Source organism: Anarrhichthys ocellatus, unplaced genomic scaffold (genome assembly GCF_004355925.1).
Source record: "Anarrhichthys ocellatus isolate YVR2014 unplaced genomic scaffold, GSC_Weel_1.0 scaffold5, whole genome shotgun sequence".
Lineage (NCBI taxonomy): Eukaryota > Metazoa > Chordata > Actinopteri > Perciformes > Anarhichadidae > Anarrhichthys > Anarrhichthys ocellatus.
Window position 1 is genome coordinate 6,877,094 of NW_022280035.1, and position 19,986 is coordinate 6,897,079.

General features: G+C 41.7%; 1 protein-coding gene across 3 annotated transcripts in view; it reads right to left on the reverse strand.

Annotated features, from left to right (window-relative positions):
- Positions 1-19,986, reverse strand: part of acap3a (ArfGAP with coiled-coil, ankyrin repeat and PH domains 3a) — a 63,344-nt gene that overhangs the window by 28,611 nt on the left and 14,747 nt on the right. For all 3 annotated transcript variants that reach the window (XM_031845829.1, XM_031845830.1, XM_031845828.1), the window contains exons 2-4: positions 5,376-5,433; positions 2,286-2,405; positions 1,567-1,620 (exon numbers count right to left, since the gene is read on the reverse strand). In XM_031845829.1, the coding sequence (XP_031701689.1) occupies positions 1,567-1,620; positions 2,286-2,405; positions 5,376-5,433 (232 nt within the window). The remainder of the gene's footprint in view (positions 1-1,566; positions 1,621-2,285; positions 2,406-5,375; positions 5,434-19,986) is intronic.

Genomic DNA, 19,986 nt, shown 5'->3' on the forward strand with positions numbered 1-19,986 from the left:
GGGGGGGGAGGAGCCAGCTGGTCTCAGGCCAAACCCTCGCTCTCGCATGGTCTCTAAAGTGTAACACACTGAACCAGACCAACAGAGGATACGTCAGTCTGACAGAAACACTGACGGAGGCTCTGAAGTCTGCATCTCACTGAGAAGAAGTATGTGGTCCTGAAACTGCCAATAATTGTACAGGTGAATGTATGCTCCATTGCCAGTTTATTAGGTACACTTGGCTAAAACAAGCTAAGTGTCTAACAAGGCTCTAGTTTGTGTTGCTGTTGAATTGTATGTTGTTGAAGTGTTTCCAATATTTAGTTTATTGTCATTGATGATATAATAAGATCCTTCAAGATGCTACCAGACAGGAGCAAGCAAGTGGATTATTTGTATCAAAAAACAAAAAAGTTTAATAAAAGCAAAAAGCACAAAGAAAATCTGTGCTCCCGCTACTTATGTGTAAATTCTGCATATTTTTAAACCTGCATTAATTGATATGGTTGATGAGAATAGTGAGAGAGGTTGATTCTGTACTTATATTTGCACTGTATATCTTTTTGTTCATATTGTATATATGTATATTAGAGTATTCATAGATATTCTATACATCTTACTGCTTTTCGCACTTTTGGTTAACGGTTAACTGCATTTCATTGTCTCAGTACTTGTGCAATGACAATAAAATCAAATCAAATCTCCGTCACTGTAAATAACAACGCCAACAATTTAGTGCAACGATTTGGCAAAAGCCCAATTAGCAACAGAGAAACATCTTTATTGTCCTCTTGTGCACACTCCTGTTTGTCAGCGATCTGTCTTTTGGCTCTGGAGCAGTAGAGCATGCCAGAGTTTTCCTTTTCATCGCTGTGATTACAACCTCCACTTCACTGGCTCGCCCAGTATTGGTCCCCCCCCCACAAGCCCCGCCATATGTAACCCATTCAAGGTCACACCGGGTTACTACTGAGCAGCGACTGAAGCTACTCTACTTCTGGCTGAGCAACCCGGGGCCCATTAACCCTTCAGTTGTAAAGCCGGTCCCCACTCTCTACCAATACGCTGGAGGTGAATGAGGTGGAGGGAGTGGCTGATTTGCGATGACACATCTTTGTTGGGGCTCCAGAAAGGAATGTGATCCCCTCACACACACGCACACGCTTTGCACTTCACAGCGTCTACAACCACGCAACGGGTTCAAGCTAATGGACTTCAAAGGGCCTTGGAGGCTGGAGGGGCGAGGGTGCTGGGGGTGCAAGGGGTCAGTTATATTAGAGGCGGGGAGGGGAAACGACGCAGCAGTAAAGCAGAAACGCTGTTTATGTGAGGGGGAAGGTGTAAATGAATGAAAATACAGCAACAAAACTGGGAATAAGAAAAATATTAAAAGAAAAACGTAAGTAATGAAGTGTGAAAGAAGAACGTGGGATCGGTTCAAACACAGCTCAGATTGAGCCTCTGTGTCGTTCTAATAGGAACACGGGACCCTCGTGAGGCCTTAACTGCCAGTTAATGTTGGATGACATACAGTCCACTTTATGTGGAGCATATGGGGACAGTCTGGAGAGCAGGCTGACTTACCATGTGGTAGTTGATGATTTCCTGGAGGCTTTCACCACACTTTTCCAGGCACTCCTGCAAAGGACATAAAGCACATAATAGCATCATAATATACTGTATAAAAGAAATGGGGTCAGAACAGCTGATGTATTTGCATCTGAGAGTAAAAGAAGCAAATAAAAACTGTCAAAAGCTGAAACCAAAATCTAAATGGCAGTATATGAAAAGAACTGTAATGCTAGATTTGAGCTGGTAAATGTCACTTGAGTTTAACTGGAGGATTTCTTCTCTTGAACTTTAAACAGGACAAGAAACTGTGATTGCAGGTCTGCTTCAGTTTCTTTCTCTTTCTCTCTTTTTTCTTACAATGGAAACTATAAATACGAACAAGACTTTAATAAGAAACTCTCAATTAGTCTTACGGTTGAAGCCAAGAAGGCTTTTAATAGTACTTAACGTCAGCAGCAATGAAACAGTCCAAGACGCTGGTGCTGCGAGCCGAGCCAGAAGTAAGTTTCCAGACCGCATCTGATGCTCACTTACTAATCTGTTAGTAATCGAGTTTACTCACACACATTCAGAGCTGTAAGGCTAACACCCAGAGAGCAGGAAAGTCCCAATCCCCAGGAGACAATTACTCTAACAGTCAGAAAAACTGACGAATAAAACCACAATAAAAAGGCTAGAATGTTTCAAACAGCGCTGCTAGATGAAAGGACTCGCACTCATCAGAACCTCACCGAGATCGTCTCATCCTTCTTGCACTGCTGAGACAAATCCCGGATGCCGTTGACGAAGAGCTTGTTGGCGCTGACGTACGCCTTCCCTGCTTCAATCATCCCACTGCATAGCTTCACCAGCTGTGGAGTACAGACACACATTTGGCGGTGGGATAAATGAAGGTACCACTTTCACCACACATCATATCAGCATTAGCTGGGCCGTTATCACTGAGGACACTGAGGACATGTTTGCTGCGTAGTTTCTGGGAATTTGTCATCTGGTTGGTTATCTTTGGGTTTTTTCAGCCCCTTTTATTCTCCAGCAAAGTCCCACTTCCTCCCAGCTGCTCACCAGACACAAGACTGAGCCATTCTTTCAATTAATTTAAAGGATGCTTGTTTGCTTCCTTGAGTTAGATGACAAGGTCGAAACCCTGTTTTCACAGACTTTACTTGGGCAGGCCAACCAGGACATCAATGGCTGCCAAAGTATATTTAGCGACACGTTTGTATTTTTTATCCGTCAGAGAGAAAGAGTCCTTCCATGATCTATTAACTAGTGGACACTCTCCCCTCGCTCTGCCCCCCCTCCTCTTGTTCGTTCTGCTATTACAGAACTGTCTACTGACAGTCGCACATGCTCTGCAAAGAAGCACAAGAGGAGAAGACGGCCGGCCGAATTCCTGAACAGAATCAATCCAGAGTTCATGAATGATTTACGTGAACACCTCTGCACAAATGTGTCTGATAGATTCAAGTTAACTCTGATAAATGAGTCCATCTATGTTCTTAACACAACACGGTCAATCTCGAGAGGCCAACACTTCAAATAAGTTAAGAGCAAAACACAATTAGTTAAGCTTACCATGAACTTATTATTTCAAAAATCTAAAAATAAATCCACCTCTAAAGGTAACACAAGATATCACGTTTTGTTCAATTGATGCACAAACTAAATTGTAAAAACTATAAGTTGCAGTATTGTGAGGAGGTAGGGGCTGAAACTGTCACACAGCAAGGTGAGAATGAGTCGTATTGATCTCCTTATCTAACTTTCATCAAGAAAGTGAATGAGTGTATTTCCCAAAATGTCAATCTCTTCCCTTAATCCCCATTTAGCGATAGCGCCGCCTTGAGCTAAATGCTATTATCGTATTTTTTTTATTAATGATATGTCTTACTTTGTTCTGTATTACTGTCTTTTTGTCAACTTTTAATTGCACCAATAAACAATTAAAATAGCTAGAATGTGACATTTAGTGTGTAATGTAGTTAAAAGCACCTTGAAATATGGATTCCTGAACAGTTTCCCCCCCTTTATGGTCTAATGTTAAACTCTGCCAAAGGATTAGATCAGAGGATCTCATTAAGCTCTTCCACAGTCCTCCTGAGTTAAGAACAGCAGTTGTTTGCAGCCCTTCCATGGTGTTGAATTGAACTGGTTTTAATCCTACAGCAAATGGGAGATGTGGATCTTTCATGTACAGCTGTGTGGAAATGCACAGGACTGTGGTGGAGGTTTCCAACACTGACGACAGTAGAGAGGAGAACAGACTAATCCTGGCTCTCACAGACACATAATTCAATGTCAAAGGGAGCAGATGGACCAGTGACACAAGCATTACAGGAAAAACATCTGGCTGCCTCATCAACCGGTGTGAGTGCCACGTCATGGTTCAGCGAACCTCAGCTGAGCGATATTACGCTTTCCATTATGCCGTCAGTGGCGTCTAGCAATGTTCGTGTGGGATTAGGCTCCGCAGAGTATCGTAATGCTGGTGACGAGCAGCTGAGTGTAATGGGCAAACTGTGTTTAAAGTCTGTTGCAACAAGATATGCTGTGACAGAATATGGAGAAATAACAAACCAACATTCCTCCTTTTTAGTCATTTTTCATCCAATATAGTAATATAGGCCTGGGATCAGTGCGTGAAATACCCTCTGAAAACCAAAACCATTAATGTGCCAAAGTCCATTTCCCAGAACTGGAAAATAACCCACCAATATTTCCAAAACAATTCAAGGCTCGTTAATTTAATACCTGCAAACCGAACATACCAAATATGTCCAGAGTTGGCTGCTGGCACGACTAACTTAGGCAAACGCTTGGAGCGCGAGGGAACTGTAAGCGTGCTCAATGGCCTTGGGAAAAAATAAATAGTAAGAAATAAACAACGCTAATGCAGATTATGGAGGCAAAGGAAACTTTTCCAGTAATGAATGTTCACTTCTGTTTCCACCTGCGTAGACCAACTTGTTGGCATAGACAGACACTCGGTACTCTTCAAATTCTTGAGTTAATTTATGCACATCTGGTACAACATACCTTTATTAATTACTGAATCTAAAACTGAGATGGTTATTGACATTGTTTTGTGCACTGGTGGGTTTTCCCCAAACATTCTAAGATGAACCAGAAGAGAGGCAGACTATAACAAATATTCAAACCCCATTCTTTTTACATTAATTTGTGTGAAGTGATATGAGGACAGTTTAAGTATTTCTTTATTATTTCTGCAGCATAAATGAAGATTGATATGTTGCATACGGACTTTAAGACTTAAATAAGCAAAAAATGTCCCAACAACATGAGTTAGCATGGCTGAATATAAACGATACTGTGGCTGTGTTGACTTTAAGTGATAGCCTGAACAACATGTTAGAATATGTTACCCTATTGCATAGAAGCATTATTTATAGTATAATTTTGTTTATGTATATAACACTTTTTAAGAGAGAAGTAACAAAGTACTGTGTAGGAAGAAGGAAATAGGAAAATAAAAGGCGGAAAATAAGGAGGAAGCAAAGAAAACATGAGTTTTTTTAGATGATCTTAAAAACGTGCTCTGATTTAATGTCCATGTCTATAATACATTATATAATCTGCTTATAGCACTGTATAATTACAGCTATATTATGATACTTGATGTTATGATTATTGCTATAAAGCATTACAAATATCTATGAGTGCTTATAACTTAAGTAATTATAAAAGCATTCATTATTAATAAATAAAAAGTATGTTTATAATCCATTATACACATGAGCGTCATAGCTTAAGACCAGGTAGACAAGGAGATAAAGGGCACTGGCAGTCAAATGTCTTACCTTATCTAGTTTCGCCTCAATCTCCACAACCTCCGTCTCCACTTCATCAATATTTGCCCTGAAAAACAAAAACAAGAGAAGCTATTAAAGCATGTGTGGAAATGTGTTACTGCACGACTGAAAGGAAAATCGCATTAAGGTCATTTATCTTATTTGGAAAACAGTCGTTGAACAATCTGCGTGTGATTTCCCACGTTCTCAGGAAGCATGAAGTCGCTCCATAAATCTGTGAATGATAGATGGAGATTTTGCACGGAGCCAAACCCAGACATGTTTCGAGCAGCAACAGGCGAGAGTTTTGGGGGAGCTTTAAGTGAGCGAGACGCCGTCCTGGGAGCAGTTCAGCTCTGTCAAAACAAAGTGACAGACGAGGTCTCGACACGTGAGAGCGAACATGGCTGTCTGGCACATCCCGAACCCCGATCCACCGACTTTCACTGTCAACACCACCGCCGCTAATGCCACACCCAACCGCACCACAGAGAGAGGTGTGATTTACACCCAGAGGCTCACAGCTGCATGACGTGGCCCCTAAACGCACCGCTCACCAGCTTCTCCACATGCTGGCGTCAATAAGCGAGTACAATGAACAGATCTGTATCGCCTTGATAACCTGCTGCTCATCGTAGGTCAGCCTTAGTCATAAAGTCACAGCTCTGCATACCTCAACCAAATATACGGACAGTCCACCACTTTGGCCCACACATAAATATCCACAACAACAGACATTCATGTGCCCCAGAGGATGCATCTTAATGAATTTGGTGATCCTCTTGACTTTTCATATAATGCCACCATAAAGGTTGACATCCATCTGTTGGATGGATTGCCTTGGGATTTGGTAAATAACTTGTTGGTGCCCAGAGGATAAACTGTAATCACTTTGGAGATCCTCCGAGTTTGGTTTATGACATGCAAATCGAATGACTTCCCATCTGCCTCAGATGTACATATTTAGTGCTAATTAGAAAATGTCAGCTAGTTTGGTCTTGTTTTCATTGGTTACATTTTTGTCTCTTTTTGTAATTTGTCACTTTGTCCATCTTTTACATTATTCTTTGTTTTTTGTCCGTTGACAAAGTACATATTACATATTCGTCACAGTTCTCGTTTTCGATGGTTACTTTTTATTTGGATTCGTATTTCGTTGACGACATTAACATCTGACAAGCGCTTTTGAAGAAATATACTAGCAGCAGGGATAGTTTGGGTGTTTTGAAGTTGTATGAGGCACTACAGCAAAACATATTTTAGTCACCTTAAAATAGGCTCACCTAATAAAATCAATATCCGTTTTAAGTGTATGCTACATTTAGAATATTTTCCCCGCTTTATCTTGCCGTCAAACAGCCTTTTCCGACGGGGGAACTGAACCGAATGTGAAACTGATCTATGCTTTCCTCAAAGTGATATTGATCTTTTTAGGAGGATCTTACTTTTAGGTGGCTGAAATAAGTTTTGCTTAATTAAGACTAGTTTCCCATTAGATATCAATGAAAAAAACGAATCACAGCACCACACACACACACACACACACACACACACACACACACACACACACACACACAGCAGCTCTGTGATGAGAGAATCTGTGGCATATTTCGGCCACAGCTGGCAGGATATAAAACTTGTATCTCTGTCTCATCTCTTTCTCGCTGGCCTTGGGTGGATTAGCCTGCTTGGCCGAGGCTGCAGAGAGCTCAGGGGACGGGGGATGGCACGTGCTCTCATACTCCCCTCCACCCCCGCAGCTTCTACTCTCACCATCTCCTTTTAGAAGGATCTGAGGAAGTGAAGGGGGGAGAAATACTCCGGAGAGGATATAGTATCTGTCAAAAGCTCCAGCTCATGCAAACATACATTACTAAAATAATCAATACCATATTATTCCACATGTGGACGTGTGTTGTTGTAACCTCAACTGATCTGCTGCTGGACAGCCTTCAGCCAACCACACCCTGGGATAATGTTGTAGTGAGCAAAGCTGTTTTCATTGCTGATGTCATTTTTGAAAACTGCCCTTTCAATGTGATAATGCAGAGCTTAGCAAGCTCTCGCCTTTCAGGAGGCTCGTTCTCCTCACGCCTTTCAGCAGCAGCCACGCTGATCTTAAAATGTTATTTTAATATTTTATTTTCAAGTGTCTACAGACACCCAACAGTTTGTGAATGACCTACTTAAATTTGCCAAAAGCAGACACAGCGACATCTGCAGCACTTTTGACACGACGAAGGTTTCTTCCATCTTTTGTAAAACCTGCTGTTAAAATATTTATTTAATAGACTACAATTGTGGCTTTGTACGTTTTAACGTCCAGATCTTCCTGCTCTAAATTCATACCCCCGTCTTATAAATATTAGACATGCTTTAAATGGTTATTCAAGGTTTTTGTGGACTATTGGATTCACAATATCCTTTTATGGGCCGATACAAAAGTTTAACAGGGTGAGAAAAAGGTGAGGTTATGTATTATTTTGCTATTTTATTCATTTTCTTGCTTGGGTTAAAACTGCTTGTTAGTCTTGTGGTGCGCACTTTGATGGACCTGAGAAGTGTCCTTTAAGATGCAGGTTGCCTTCCGCAGGCAACGGGATCTACTCTGCGTTGCTCATGAATGCAACTGAACAAGTGGCTCAATGCAGCGACAGCCCAGCTAACTGTTCCAGATGTGTGGAACACCCCCCCTCCCCTCCAGGCTGTAACCCCCCCCCACTGCCCTGTCTCGCTGCACATGCCTCCCATAATGGCTGCACACGGTTTCCCCTGGGCCCGTAGCCACAGCAACCATCTCCTAAGTGGGCCGGAGAGGTCCCCGATGTGCTTGTGAGTTGACCCTTATTCACACCACGGGGGGGAGCAGGGAAGCCAAGTAGATAATAACCTCACTACTGTGACAAGAGAGGACCATCCTCGCACCATTAAAACCTCATCAGGAGACTATTCAACAGCACTAAAGCAACAACTCAATACTTTTATGTCAAGGAAGATTGAGGTTACATGCCACTGTTTGTGTGCAGAATTAAGCTGGTGACATGGCACAGTGCAGTTAAGCAGCGGCGTTAAAAACATCATTAATACTGGGATCGTGCTGAGCGAGCTGCAGGTTTGGTGGTTTCTACATGCTGACGGTGCAGCCAGAGGAACGTCTGAGTCGCAGAGCACCTCCATTTCTCTTCAATTCATGAACCACCGCACGTCTCAACTAGTTTCACATGATGCTTAAGGTTAAAGTATTTTGATATGTTTGAATGAAATAACATTTTGTCCATGCTGGTGTGAACTGTGACTTTCCTCTGAAATAAACATCTTGTCTGAGACGATGTTGGCAGAACCTCTGTTCTGCCAACATCGTCTCAGAGAAGATGTTTCTATTATTCCAGTAAGCAGTGGCAGGAAAAAGTATACTGATCCTATCGCTAAAAGTAGCAATAGCACTTTGTAAAAATACTATATTACAGGTAAAAGTCCTGCCGTGAAAATGTAACCCAAGTCATGTACATCATCAAAATGTAAAATATGAATCTATGAAGTAACCAGTAACTAAAGCTGTCAAATGAATTTAAGTGGAGTAATATATGTAAAATATTTTTTCCCGATATTTGCGGAGTACAAGTCTAAAGTAGCATGAAATGGAAATACTTCCTCTTTTATATCAGTACCTCAAAGTATAGTATTTGTGGCTTGGCTGCTGTGTGTGAGCTGGACGGCTGAGAGGGATGCAGGTGGGCCCGGAAGCCCCGGAGGGTTGTGTTTTAGAGGGTGAATCCCGGCAGAGCGGCCTGGTGGTCTGGAGGGAGAACGAGCAGGTGGGATGCTGAGGAGGGAGCCAACACTGGGTCCAGGTAGTGACCCCTAAAATACAGCCGTGGCCGCCCCCAAACCAAACGGCCAGCTGGGGCACAATGAGTGATGCAGCGATGTCAGCTTACTCTCTCATCTCTCTCTGCCAGCATACAAATGAGAACAGCTGTAGAGCAGACTCATGCTAGCAGCAGACTGTTTGGTATCAATCTGCTGTTTGCTCTTCATCATCTTTAATCTTGATTCAAAACCTGCCACAGAAGGTTTCATCAGTGTGGAGAGTTCGGGAGGCTACAGAGGGGAGTGGAGGAGGTGGAACCAAGAGGTTGGAGACGGGGGGATGGGGCGGCCCCGTCTGTCTGAGGGCCCCATTGTGAGAAAGCCACTTCCTGTCTGGAGAGATGGCAGCATTTTGTTGTAATATTGATTGCTTTAGTGTCCTAATTGAGGCTGGATTGCAGAGATGGATGGCTGACTGAAGGGGGTTGGGATGAGCGTATTCCCTTCAGCTACATTGAACAGCAGCTCGAGTTATTCTTAGCTGCCTGGCTCCTGATGCTCTCTTGCACTGCCCAGCTCTCCTCCTCCTCCAGACCACTACATGAACTAATGCAGGGTCGAGGAGGCACCCCTGGCTATGCAATGCCTAGCAATCCTACCCAGTACATTTTCAGAGTCACTCATAAATATCTTACCTCCCCAACCACTTAAGCTTAACTAGGCACAGCAAGCCTGTCAAGCTTTGGATTTAGTAATATTTAGAACAAGACTTTTTTAAGCATTTCCAAAACCAAACCTAAAAGAGCCAAAATTGGGGGCGTTTACACTCCAGCAACACAACCAACCCAAGACAGCAGCATCACATTTATACACAAATACACTGGTTGGTGTTCATCCTCAAAGCCTCACCTCTCGTAACAATCACTTGAAAAAAATACTCTTTGGAAAGATGAACAAGCTAAGCCGGTAAATGGCTTTTTATTTCCATGTTTTCTACATGGTTCATTAGCTGGTGAGGATGTTAACTTTTCGCCTGAGACATGTAGCTTCAGCCTCGATATCATGTATGTAGGCATGAAGACATGCATGATTAAAACGCCTTTTACAGGATTCTCTTATTGATACGAGTTAGCTGGAAGCACAATAAAGACAATAACAGTACAAGTACAGTACAATAACACAACAGACAGTAACTCATGACACTTAATTAACTGATGAAATGTCAAATTAATGGTTGCTGGCAAGAAATTAGAAGTCTGCGTTTGTCTACCTGTGCCTGGTAAACTGCTCAGCGAACAGTCAGTTACTGCTACAATAGCTCATTATGACCTCCAAAGAAACGTTTGCACTCGTCCAGTTGGCGCCACATTCACATCATCATCCGAATAATTAAAGAATTTATACCGCCCCATAATCTGTCGTAACCCAATCCTCATGCATTTAAAGTGCAGAGGGAGTTCAAATGTCTCCCGTAATACTCTCCCCAACATGTGCTCAAAGCCCTGACTATTGTTTCACAAGCCCAGGCTTTTATCTCCGCTTGAAAGCTTAGATGTGTTCCATCAGACTTAAAACCAGCCTGCTTTCTGTTCTGAAAGAGCCAAGAGCTCGGGGCCACAATGTAAACACCGCGCACATTTCTGCACCAGTCTGTAGTGCGCTGCTGTCGCCGCGTTAACTTCAAAACCCTCTTCAACAACGCACATCTGCACTAATGGCCTCACAGAAGTGACACATCTCCTGGAGCCATAATTACTCATTTATGCTTCTATTACAACATGCTGGAGGCCGTAGCATTAGGCCATATCGATTTAGCTGCATGTACTGGATGGGTGCTATCCATCACGGGGCTAACATGTACGTCTCATGTGCTGTCAGTATATTAACGCCTTGTTGCTCTTCTACAAGTGAAGGACAGTGCTCAGCCCCCCTCCCCCCCCTTAGGATGACCTACTGTGCCAACCATGTGTGTGTAGCCAAAACAGCTGAGTGGCAGCCATTGACCAAGCCCCGTTTCTACAGCAACATTCATCGGCAGACGATGCCTCCCAGCCCACCCACTCATTCAGTGGACTTAATACTGAGACCACCAACACTCCCAAGCAGACTATTTCCTCACAGGGGCCTCGAGTGTGTGATCTCTGCCAAGTGTGAGAAGAAACCGTCTGGTGCTGCGTTCAGGAGAGGACGGGACCTTCCAACCTTTTGGGGTCACACGGTTTCACATTAGTGCTGAAATAAGTCAATCTACTGACAATTAATTGAATGCAATGTCAACGAGTGATCATTTTAAGCCATTTTATTAACACAAATTGGTTCCTGCTTCTCAATTATGACTTTGGTTGGACAAAAAAAAAAGAAACAGAAATAATGATAATGTGTAGGGTTTATAGTGATTGTTTTCATTGGACGATTATTTCCTCAATCAATTGTTCTATAAAATGTCATAAAATAGTTCAAATTGCTTGTTTTGACGAACAGTCTAAAACTATATTAAATATACAATCACAAAAGACAAAGAACTTTTAACTAAAAATTAACCAATTATTAAAACTGCTGTTGAATTTTATGTCAGTGGACTAATAGATGAATAAAGTAATAATTTATTTTAATATCATTAAAGATCTTCCAAATCTGGGCCAGACAAAACAAGAGATTTGTTAGTTTCTCAATAATAGGAATGTTTCACTACATTCGTACATTTTCTAGTAATAGGCAGAAAAATACCCGTCACAAGTAACCAGAGCCCATTGAGATGCCTTAAAACGACTTGTTTTGTCGGACAGACAAAAATAAAACATGATTCACTCTTTCTTTTAGAGTGCGTGTCCGATGTCCTGTCGTCTAAATTTGCCAGGATGAAAGCCGAACCCCTCACTGCTCTGAAGGCTCTCAGCAACTGAATCAACATTAATGCGCCCAACTGCCATGTGACGGAGCTTGTGCTCGTGAAGAAGCCCCTAAAAAAAACCTGGTCTATTTAAGCATGAGGACACGCGTGTAGGCGACCATCTCTCACAGCAATGAAAAGCCTTGTGAATCACTAACGAGGACAGAAACTCTTGTACCGCTATGTCTGCATGAAAACTTGCCGCCTCGCGGTAGCATGCCTCCGCCAAACAGCCAAGCTGCATGTCCGTCTCAAATGTCACCACTTCATAAAATTGCTATAATTAGCATATGGATTCTTAGTTATGGCCCAAAAAACGTGTTTTGTGAGGCCACAGTGACCTTTGACTACCACATTCTAATCATTTCATCCTCGAGTCCAGCATGAATTTGTGCCAAATTTGAAGAAATTCCCTCCAGGTGGTTCTGAGATGACATGTTCATGAGAATGAGACTCGGACATAGTGGATCTACTGCAAGGCATTCAAAAAATAATTATGCAGGAGGGTTAAAATTAACTCTACTAACCTAATTCTGCACAGTTTTGTTTTTGCTTGTGCCGAAAAGCGTCTGAAATGCAAATCGGATTGGAGACATAGTGTCATAAAATAGATATGCATGCCCCATATTTCATAGAGAATCACTTGTTCAGTCTCCACTGTAAATTCAGTTTAGAGCAGCAGACTTCTCCTGTAGATTGGGATTTTAATTGTCTTTGTTAATTAGTATCAGGAAATTGAACAATAACGTTGCAACGGATATGGGACTAGTGTCACACAGCTAGATTAGACAGTTCGACAGATATCTTTGGGATTAATTCAGGTTTTCTACATGCATTTTAACATGCTTTTATTCCATCACTGCAGCGGAGAATAACATGAGGCTACTTTGTGATTATTCTCTACTCATTATTTATATTGGAAAAAACAAATCCACACACAGTTAATTACCTCCCAAGAAATTACAAATTAAACATTTCCGTCAGATAGACCTCATCAGGCATGAACTAACTTTGTTTCTCTTATTTTCCTCTCCCCAAATACTCACGTAATACTTCTGAACATGTTGAAAATGCCAAATGTATATTTACCATTTAAAGCTTTCCTTTTAATATGTGGATGTAATTCCTAATATTTCTCCAGCCTCTTATTCTATTAAGTCATGTTATTGTTTGTATTTCACTTTGCTGCAAACCAATTCTTGCATGCTGCAAATAACACATTTCTCAGCGAGTATCACAGTTTCATTTAAAGTCATATTAAGCGCACTATGCTGCACTCACGGTTCTATTGACGCTACATGTAATTAACAACTCTGCCTCTTTTACATGAGCCAAATAGGAAAACAAAGAGTTAACTGAGCCAGATGGTCTTCCAATTTCACCAATGTTAACCCAAAGAGAGCCAGAAGTAAACATGCTTTGTGATACAGGGCAGCATCACTGGCTTTGGATGCAGGACTGTCATCTATCAATATCATCTACTATCCTTTCCAGGGAGAAGACGGGCACAGCTGTTTTACCAAGTGAGTCAAGTGTACCCATCTTGCCTCTAAGCAACCCAGAGCTCCAAAGTCTCATTTTTCACAATGACAGACTGAAGTCAACAAGGTGTCGGTCCACCAAACCTGTAAGCATGAATCTTAGTTTTTGGAATCATACACCTCAGGCTGTCGTGTCCTCTCTGTCAGGATTTCCCCAGGGCCTGAACTTTGGATAGAATGTCAGAAACGTAGAGTATCTGCATGTGGAGCTCAGCTGAACATACTGTAACCTGAGAAAATCTCTCATCCAGAGAGTCGTCTGGAATGGAAAGAACAGGAGGGAAAATTATAAGATTCAAAGAGGAGGAAAAAGGGGAACTTGAGTCTGGCTGAAAAGAGCAGCCCGAGAGCTTGACGCGTCTCCTCGGGAAGCAGCCCAGAAACACAAAAAAAGAAACGAGTCAAAAAACACATTTGGTGTTTGTTTTACCAGACGAAGCCGCAGACAGAAGCCAAACATATTTCAAGCTTTTAAAATAAAGGCTTCACTAAACTAAATGAATTTCTGAAGGCCAACACCAATACCAAAAGGTTGAGTATTGCCAGTGTTGGATATCTTTATATATGAACATGACACTTTAATTTTCACAAGACACTTTAACTGCCTAGGAAAACCAAAAATAATTAAAAAGTCAATAAAAAAACCTGTAAAAAAAGGAAAGAAATATTATTTAATGCTGGTTTTACTGACTGATTTTATGTAGCTGTGGTCAGACAAGACCCTTAGTTACCTCAGAATAGCACCGCAGGACTCAACAATATCCTATATTTAATAAAAAGGGCCAAATTGGTCTGACGTATTGACAAATAATAAAAATGTTCTTTTCCAGGTTTTATATTTATGTACTCAAAGGGGCTGTGAACTCTCATTGCGTGGCAGAGGATAGAAGTTATGTCAGTTGTTGATCGTTATGATTCCGTTACGTCTATAAAAGTTTAAAAGTGATTGATTTCAAATTATAAAGACTCTTATAAGAAAGGGGAACTCGAGCAATTTACCTTCATAAAGTTGAGACAGTCACAACTAATGCAGTTATAGTCACTAAAAAACCCTGAATCCTACATTTCCCATAATGCAACTCAATAACATTTCTCATTGGACTACCATTAGTGGACACATGTTCACATCTCTTCCAGCCGCCAAGTTCTCAGACTTTACAAAGTCCTCTGCAAAACCCCAGGAGACGTCATTCAACTGTTTTCACAAGCTGAGTAGCACTCCTCGTGATGAGGAAACGGATTTTTGCATGAAAATTGGTGGAACGCCCCTTTAAGAAAGGACTGCCTGTATGGAAATAAGGGAGGACAAAAAGACATTCGTGTTTTCAAACCGTCACACTTTTTGTTGCTTATCCAAGTTCAGAAAGGAAACTTTCTCATATAATCACAATCGCTGGATCAGGCCGATAAGTGTCCCGTTGGACCTTGAACAACGTGCATATTTTCAGAACCTCCCTTGGCAAGAGACATTTGTTCTGGCGCTGTCCAACGACCAACGGTCTCACAGGCAGTAAAAGCAGCCAAGCAGGCAGACAGCCCTCTGAGTTGGGGATAATATTCCCAGTTTTAATATGAGCAGATGAATCTTCACACATGAAGAGAACGAGAACAGAGAGACATTCTTCTGCTGGAACATACAAATCAAAACGAGAACGATACAGCAAAGTTTGCTCCTGCAAAAAACTGCTCTTATAATTAAAGTAATACGGTAGTTTGACATTTTGGAAAATAAACTTACTTGCTTTCTTGCTGAGAGTTAAGGCCTTAACACACCCAGGGGATTTTTTTTTCATGTGATTAATTGGCATGTCAATATATTCTTTCGAATTGCTGTTTCTGTCATGAGAACCTTCACGCAGAACTTGAATATTATACGGAGCATTTTCGGAGCAAGGTTGATTTTTCTGAGCTTTCCAAAGCGAATAAAGGCATCAACCCTGAAGCCGTGTGGAAGAGGTTGAGTTGCGCCTACATTCATGAAACAACAACACTTGAGGCACCACAGTCCAAACCAAGACGGCAAAATGTATTACTCCTTTTAACCTTGACAAAGGTAGCGCAGACCTATTCCACTTCTTCCGGTCTTACTTTTCACATAAAAAGCCCTGAACGGATAATATTTGCAAAAAGCCAACCTTATGGTGACACTAGAGGAAAAATCAGAGTCAGGGGGATTCATCCTCTGGGGACCACAAATATCTGTACAAAATGTCATGACAATCCATCCAAAAGTTGTCGAGATATTTCAGTCTGGACTGAAGCAGACTAAACGTGAGCAAGGCTTAAAAAAAACAATATTCGAAGACATTCAGATGACATAATCGTTCACAAACCTCTGGACAATATTCCTCGCCAAAAGTAAATGTACTAGCAGCTCTTTCACACTTCACTCCCTCGTGCAAACCTACAGTGGATACTGGCTGCCAAACCCTGACTCCTGACCCCGCAGTAACCCTGAGAGTGACCCGACCCCTGGGGAGCGAGCAGCTGCCCTCAGCTCCCCCCGTCTGATCAAACACCAGGCTCAGGCAGCTCAGAGAAGTGGGTGTGCATGCCAACAGAGACAAACCTGAGCATGTCTCACCCCTTTTGCTTCAGAATAACGTGTCAGTCAGAGCGAGAGAGCGAGAGCGAGAGCGAGAGCGAGAGCGAGAGAGAGAGAGAGAGAGAGAGAGGCTGCTGCTGACCAAGAGCAACAGCTGAAGTTGTCTTTCCCGCTCTTTTTAAATCCAGCCAGTTCACATTCAGATCCACCAAAGCGACATACAGACAGTTCTTGTTGTACTGCACTGGAGTACAAATTTGAGGTATTTGTACTTTTCTTGAATATTTTCTTCTCATGCCCCTTTATACTTCTACTCCTCTACATTTCAGAGGGAAATATTGGTATTTCCACACAAAACACATAAAGAGCTGATAATCTAAGATGTTTTGTTGTAAATTAAAACTAACCAACAGTAAATACAAGTACAGCTGAAACAATTAACATTAATAGGGTGACAGGAAATTAATAAGCATAATTTTTGAGTAATGTTTGATTCAAAAACATTTCATGGTTCCAGATGTGAAAATTTGCTGCTTTTTCTATTAGTTATTTTAACTATTTCGAGGTTTTGGTGGTTGGACAAAACAAACATTGTCAAGGTGTCACTTAAAATCCTGCTTTTACATTAATACAAGATTAATACTAAACTAATGATATAATACTTAATAGTATGGCTTCATATACTATAGAAATATCATTCATTACTTTCCATCAGTTCAAACACATTATAAATGGATATTCTTTTCTTCTCTCTAACATGCAAAACAAACCGAAACTGTGGGCTTGTTGGACCACTAATAAATACACATGTCAACGTGAGCTACAACATGATAAAAGGCTCTCTGCCACTGAAGTCATCCACTGAGATTTTTTTTCAAATGTCTAAAAGAAGGAGAATTGTTTCCATTTATAACTCGTCTGGCTCTGGGATTTTGTGCAGCAGACAAATGGTAAAACATCTGGATTATCTAATTTTAGCATCTGCTCAGACAGATTGATTTGAGGGTACATGACCCAAGTAAAGTCGGAGTTATTAACTGAATGTTAAAGCAGAATTGCACATGCTTGAACTCCACAATTAGAAACCAGTAATGTGGCAGGAAGTTTCTCCTGCTACGTCGAAGTTGGAACCGTGATGGTTTTCTTTCGTGTCTCAGCCTTTCCACTAATATTTCAAAGCTTTGAGTACGGGTCAGCTGTGGAACAGACGTCTTCTGCACAATATCGCCTTTCTTTCTGTAGTCAGGCAGCTGGATATATCTCAATACTGAAGACAGTCATAGGAAAGAGCCAAAGTGTCTAAAAGCAACACCTCCCACACACAACTGAAAACTGTGTACCCTGCTGCCTTTAGAACAAGCATCTTTTCAGAGCATTTTGAGCTGTTTAGATTGTCACTGTATTGTTCGTTGCTGAGGGATTTGTTTGGTGGTACATCCTGGGTATCAGTCTAATAATTGTTTGGTGGTACATCCTGGGTATCAGTCTAACAGCGAGAGGGGAAGAGACGAAGGCTCATCTAGGCATCAGTGGGTGATTAGCAACTGTGTGGCTGGAGGCCTGAGGAGCCTAAATTGACAATATGAAGCAAGCTGTGCCCAAATGTTGTCTATCTGTCACGAGGCATGATGGTGGAGTCAAACGCAGAACAGAAGTAGAGCAAACGGAATTTAATAAACAATTAAGTCAGAACGAACACACTACAAGAACACACAGGGAATCCAGGGACGAGACAAGAGACAAGGGGGCAAATCCAGCAGGAAGAGGCAGGGCAGGCAGACGTGGGAAACCGGGAGCAGGACAAGACAAACAGGCGGGTACAACACAAACAATGATCTGGCAGTAGGTGACTGGGAGGCAGGGGTTTAAATAGTGGCTAGAACAGGTGAGGAGAGTTGTGCTGATGAGGGAGTGCTTGATTAGTGATCAGGGGCAGGTGAAGGGAGTTAGGGTGCTGAGGGAGTGGCTGATAGGTAGAGTGAGGAGCTACAGAAAGAAATACACAGAACACAGAAGGCAAAGCCTGATCGTGACACTATCCCTGTTTGGATAAGTTGAATTTTCTTAAATAATGCTGAAGAATTTTAGAGGTTAGTTTAATAAATACCAATTGTTTACCAGTTTCAACTTCTCAAATTTGAGTAGCTGATTTTCTCTGTTTCATATCATTGTATGTTGTTTAAATCACATTAATAAGTTCCAGCCCTATTCTTAAAACAAACCTATATAGATGGTTAAAACATGATTGGGAGTTACGATGAGACTTTGAAGCACCTTTTATGACTCTATTTTGAAGTATTGACAAAAGTATTTCTTCTTGCAGGGCTTTAACTTCCACCATGAACCCTGTCAGCTGTAGGAGGGTTAGCAAGTCAAACAACCTGGCATCTGACTGTAGACTGTGACTGTATGTCCTCTCCTAAAACTGTGAATTTAATTCTGCATTGAAGGATTACAAATGTTGAGTGGTTTGTGTACTTTAGCAGTTTTCTACACAACTATTCATGTTCCTAACAGCCTCTGGGGTGCTTTGTGGTTAGAGCGCCATTAGCTGCTAATACATCAACAATCTGTACTGAACACTACAACCCCAGATACATGAGATTATAGAGATCAGTTACAAGTGATGACGCTCAGTCCAGACAACGAGATAAATCTACTGTGTATAATAAGAACAATATAGTCTGAGAAAACAGACGTTTATATAAATGCAGCCGTCAATTTCAGCGTACGGTATTTACAGTGACTTTGGCAGCAGCCATGTGTTGCTCCCCTCCTGAACTTCCTGCTGTCAGCAAAGTTCTTGGAAGCTGAACTGGAATGCATAAAAAGAGACAATGAACGGGAATGCGGCCAGCCGAGTCCTGCGCAACCTTGAGCTGTTGTCGGGTCAGCGGTGAAGTCATTCTGGAAATCGCATAAACAACAACTCCCCCTTTGATATCAACACAGGAAGAAACAACAATCCTGCTTTCACACTCACTTATTTAATGGATCAAACATCTGTGTGAACATAAACCACTGCTCGTGTGATGCAACAGTCTGGAACTAGACTTGACCAAATATCACATTATTGTTTTGTTTTTTCTAATATACCACAGGATCTTTCTGCTCTTCTTGAGCAAGAACCTGTAAGCTGCCTAAGGGCCGTACAGAAAGGTACATTTAAAGTACTGAAACAATTAGCTGGCTATTAAATTACTCAATGAACAAAGGATTAACTGATGCCAATTTTAACACTAGCTTAATCATCAATGTAATTTAGCTCGTTATATGTGTCACATCTTTGTAAAAGTGTTTGGTGACGGGTTAACAACCCGACAATATCGTCGCAGTATTGATATCAAGGTGTTTAGTCGAAACTATTGTGATTCTCTCCTTATCACACTGCTCTATTATAATTTATCCTCTGGGGACCGTTTCCCGATAATTCATCCGATTGTTGTCGAGGCAGTTCACTAAAAAACAAAAAAGCAACTAGCAACCTCCTTGTGTTGCTAGATGAAATGTCAGGGGATCAGGAGGAAGTTGGTAGGATTCATCCTCTGGAGAACATGAATGTCTGTGTAAGATGTTTGCATCCAATAGTTATTGAGATGCAACGACTTAGCTTCCTGTCTTGTTTTCGGTTTGAACATCGAAGCAATCCGGACTGAGGGGGCCTCCGGTTACAAAAGTCTGATCGCTGCATGATTGTTAAATTTGGCACGCAGCACAGAGAAGGCCTTTAATATCGGCTGGATTTAGGCTTTTTTCACAAACCAGCTGGGTGTTTTTCTCCATGCATAATGCAATGCCAACTCCATCCCCCATCAGCTATGGTGGCAGTTGGGG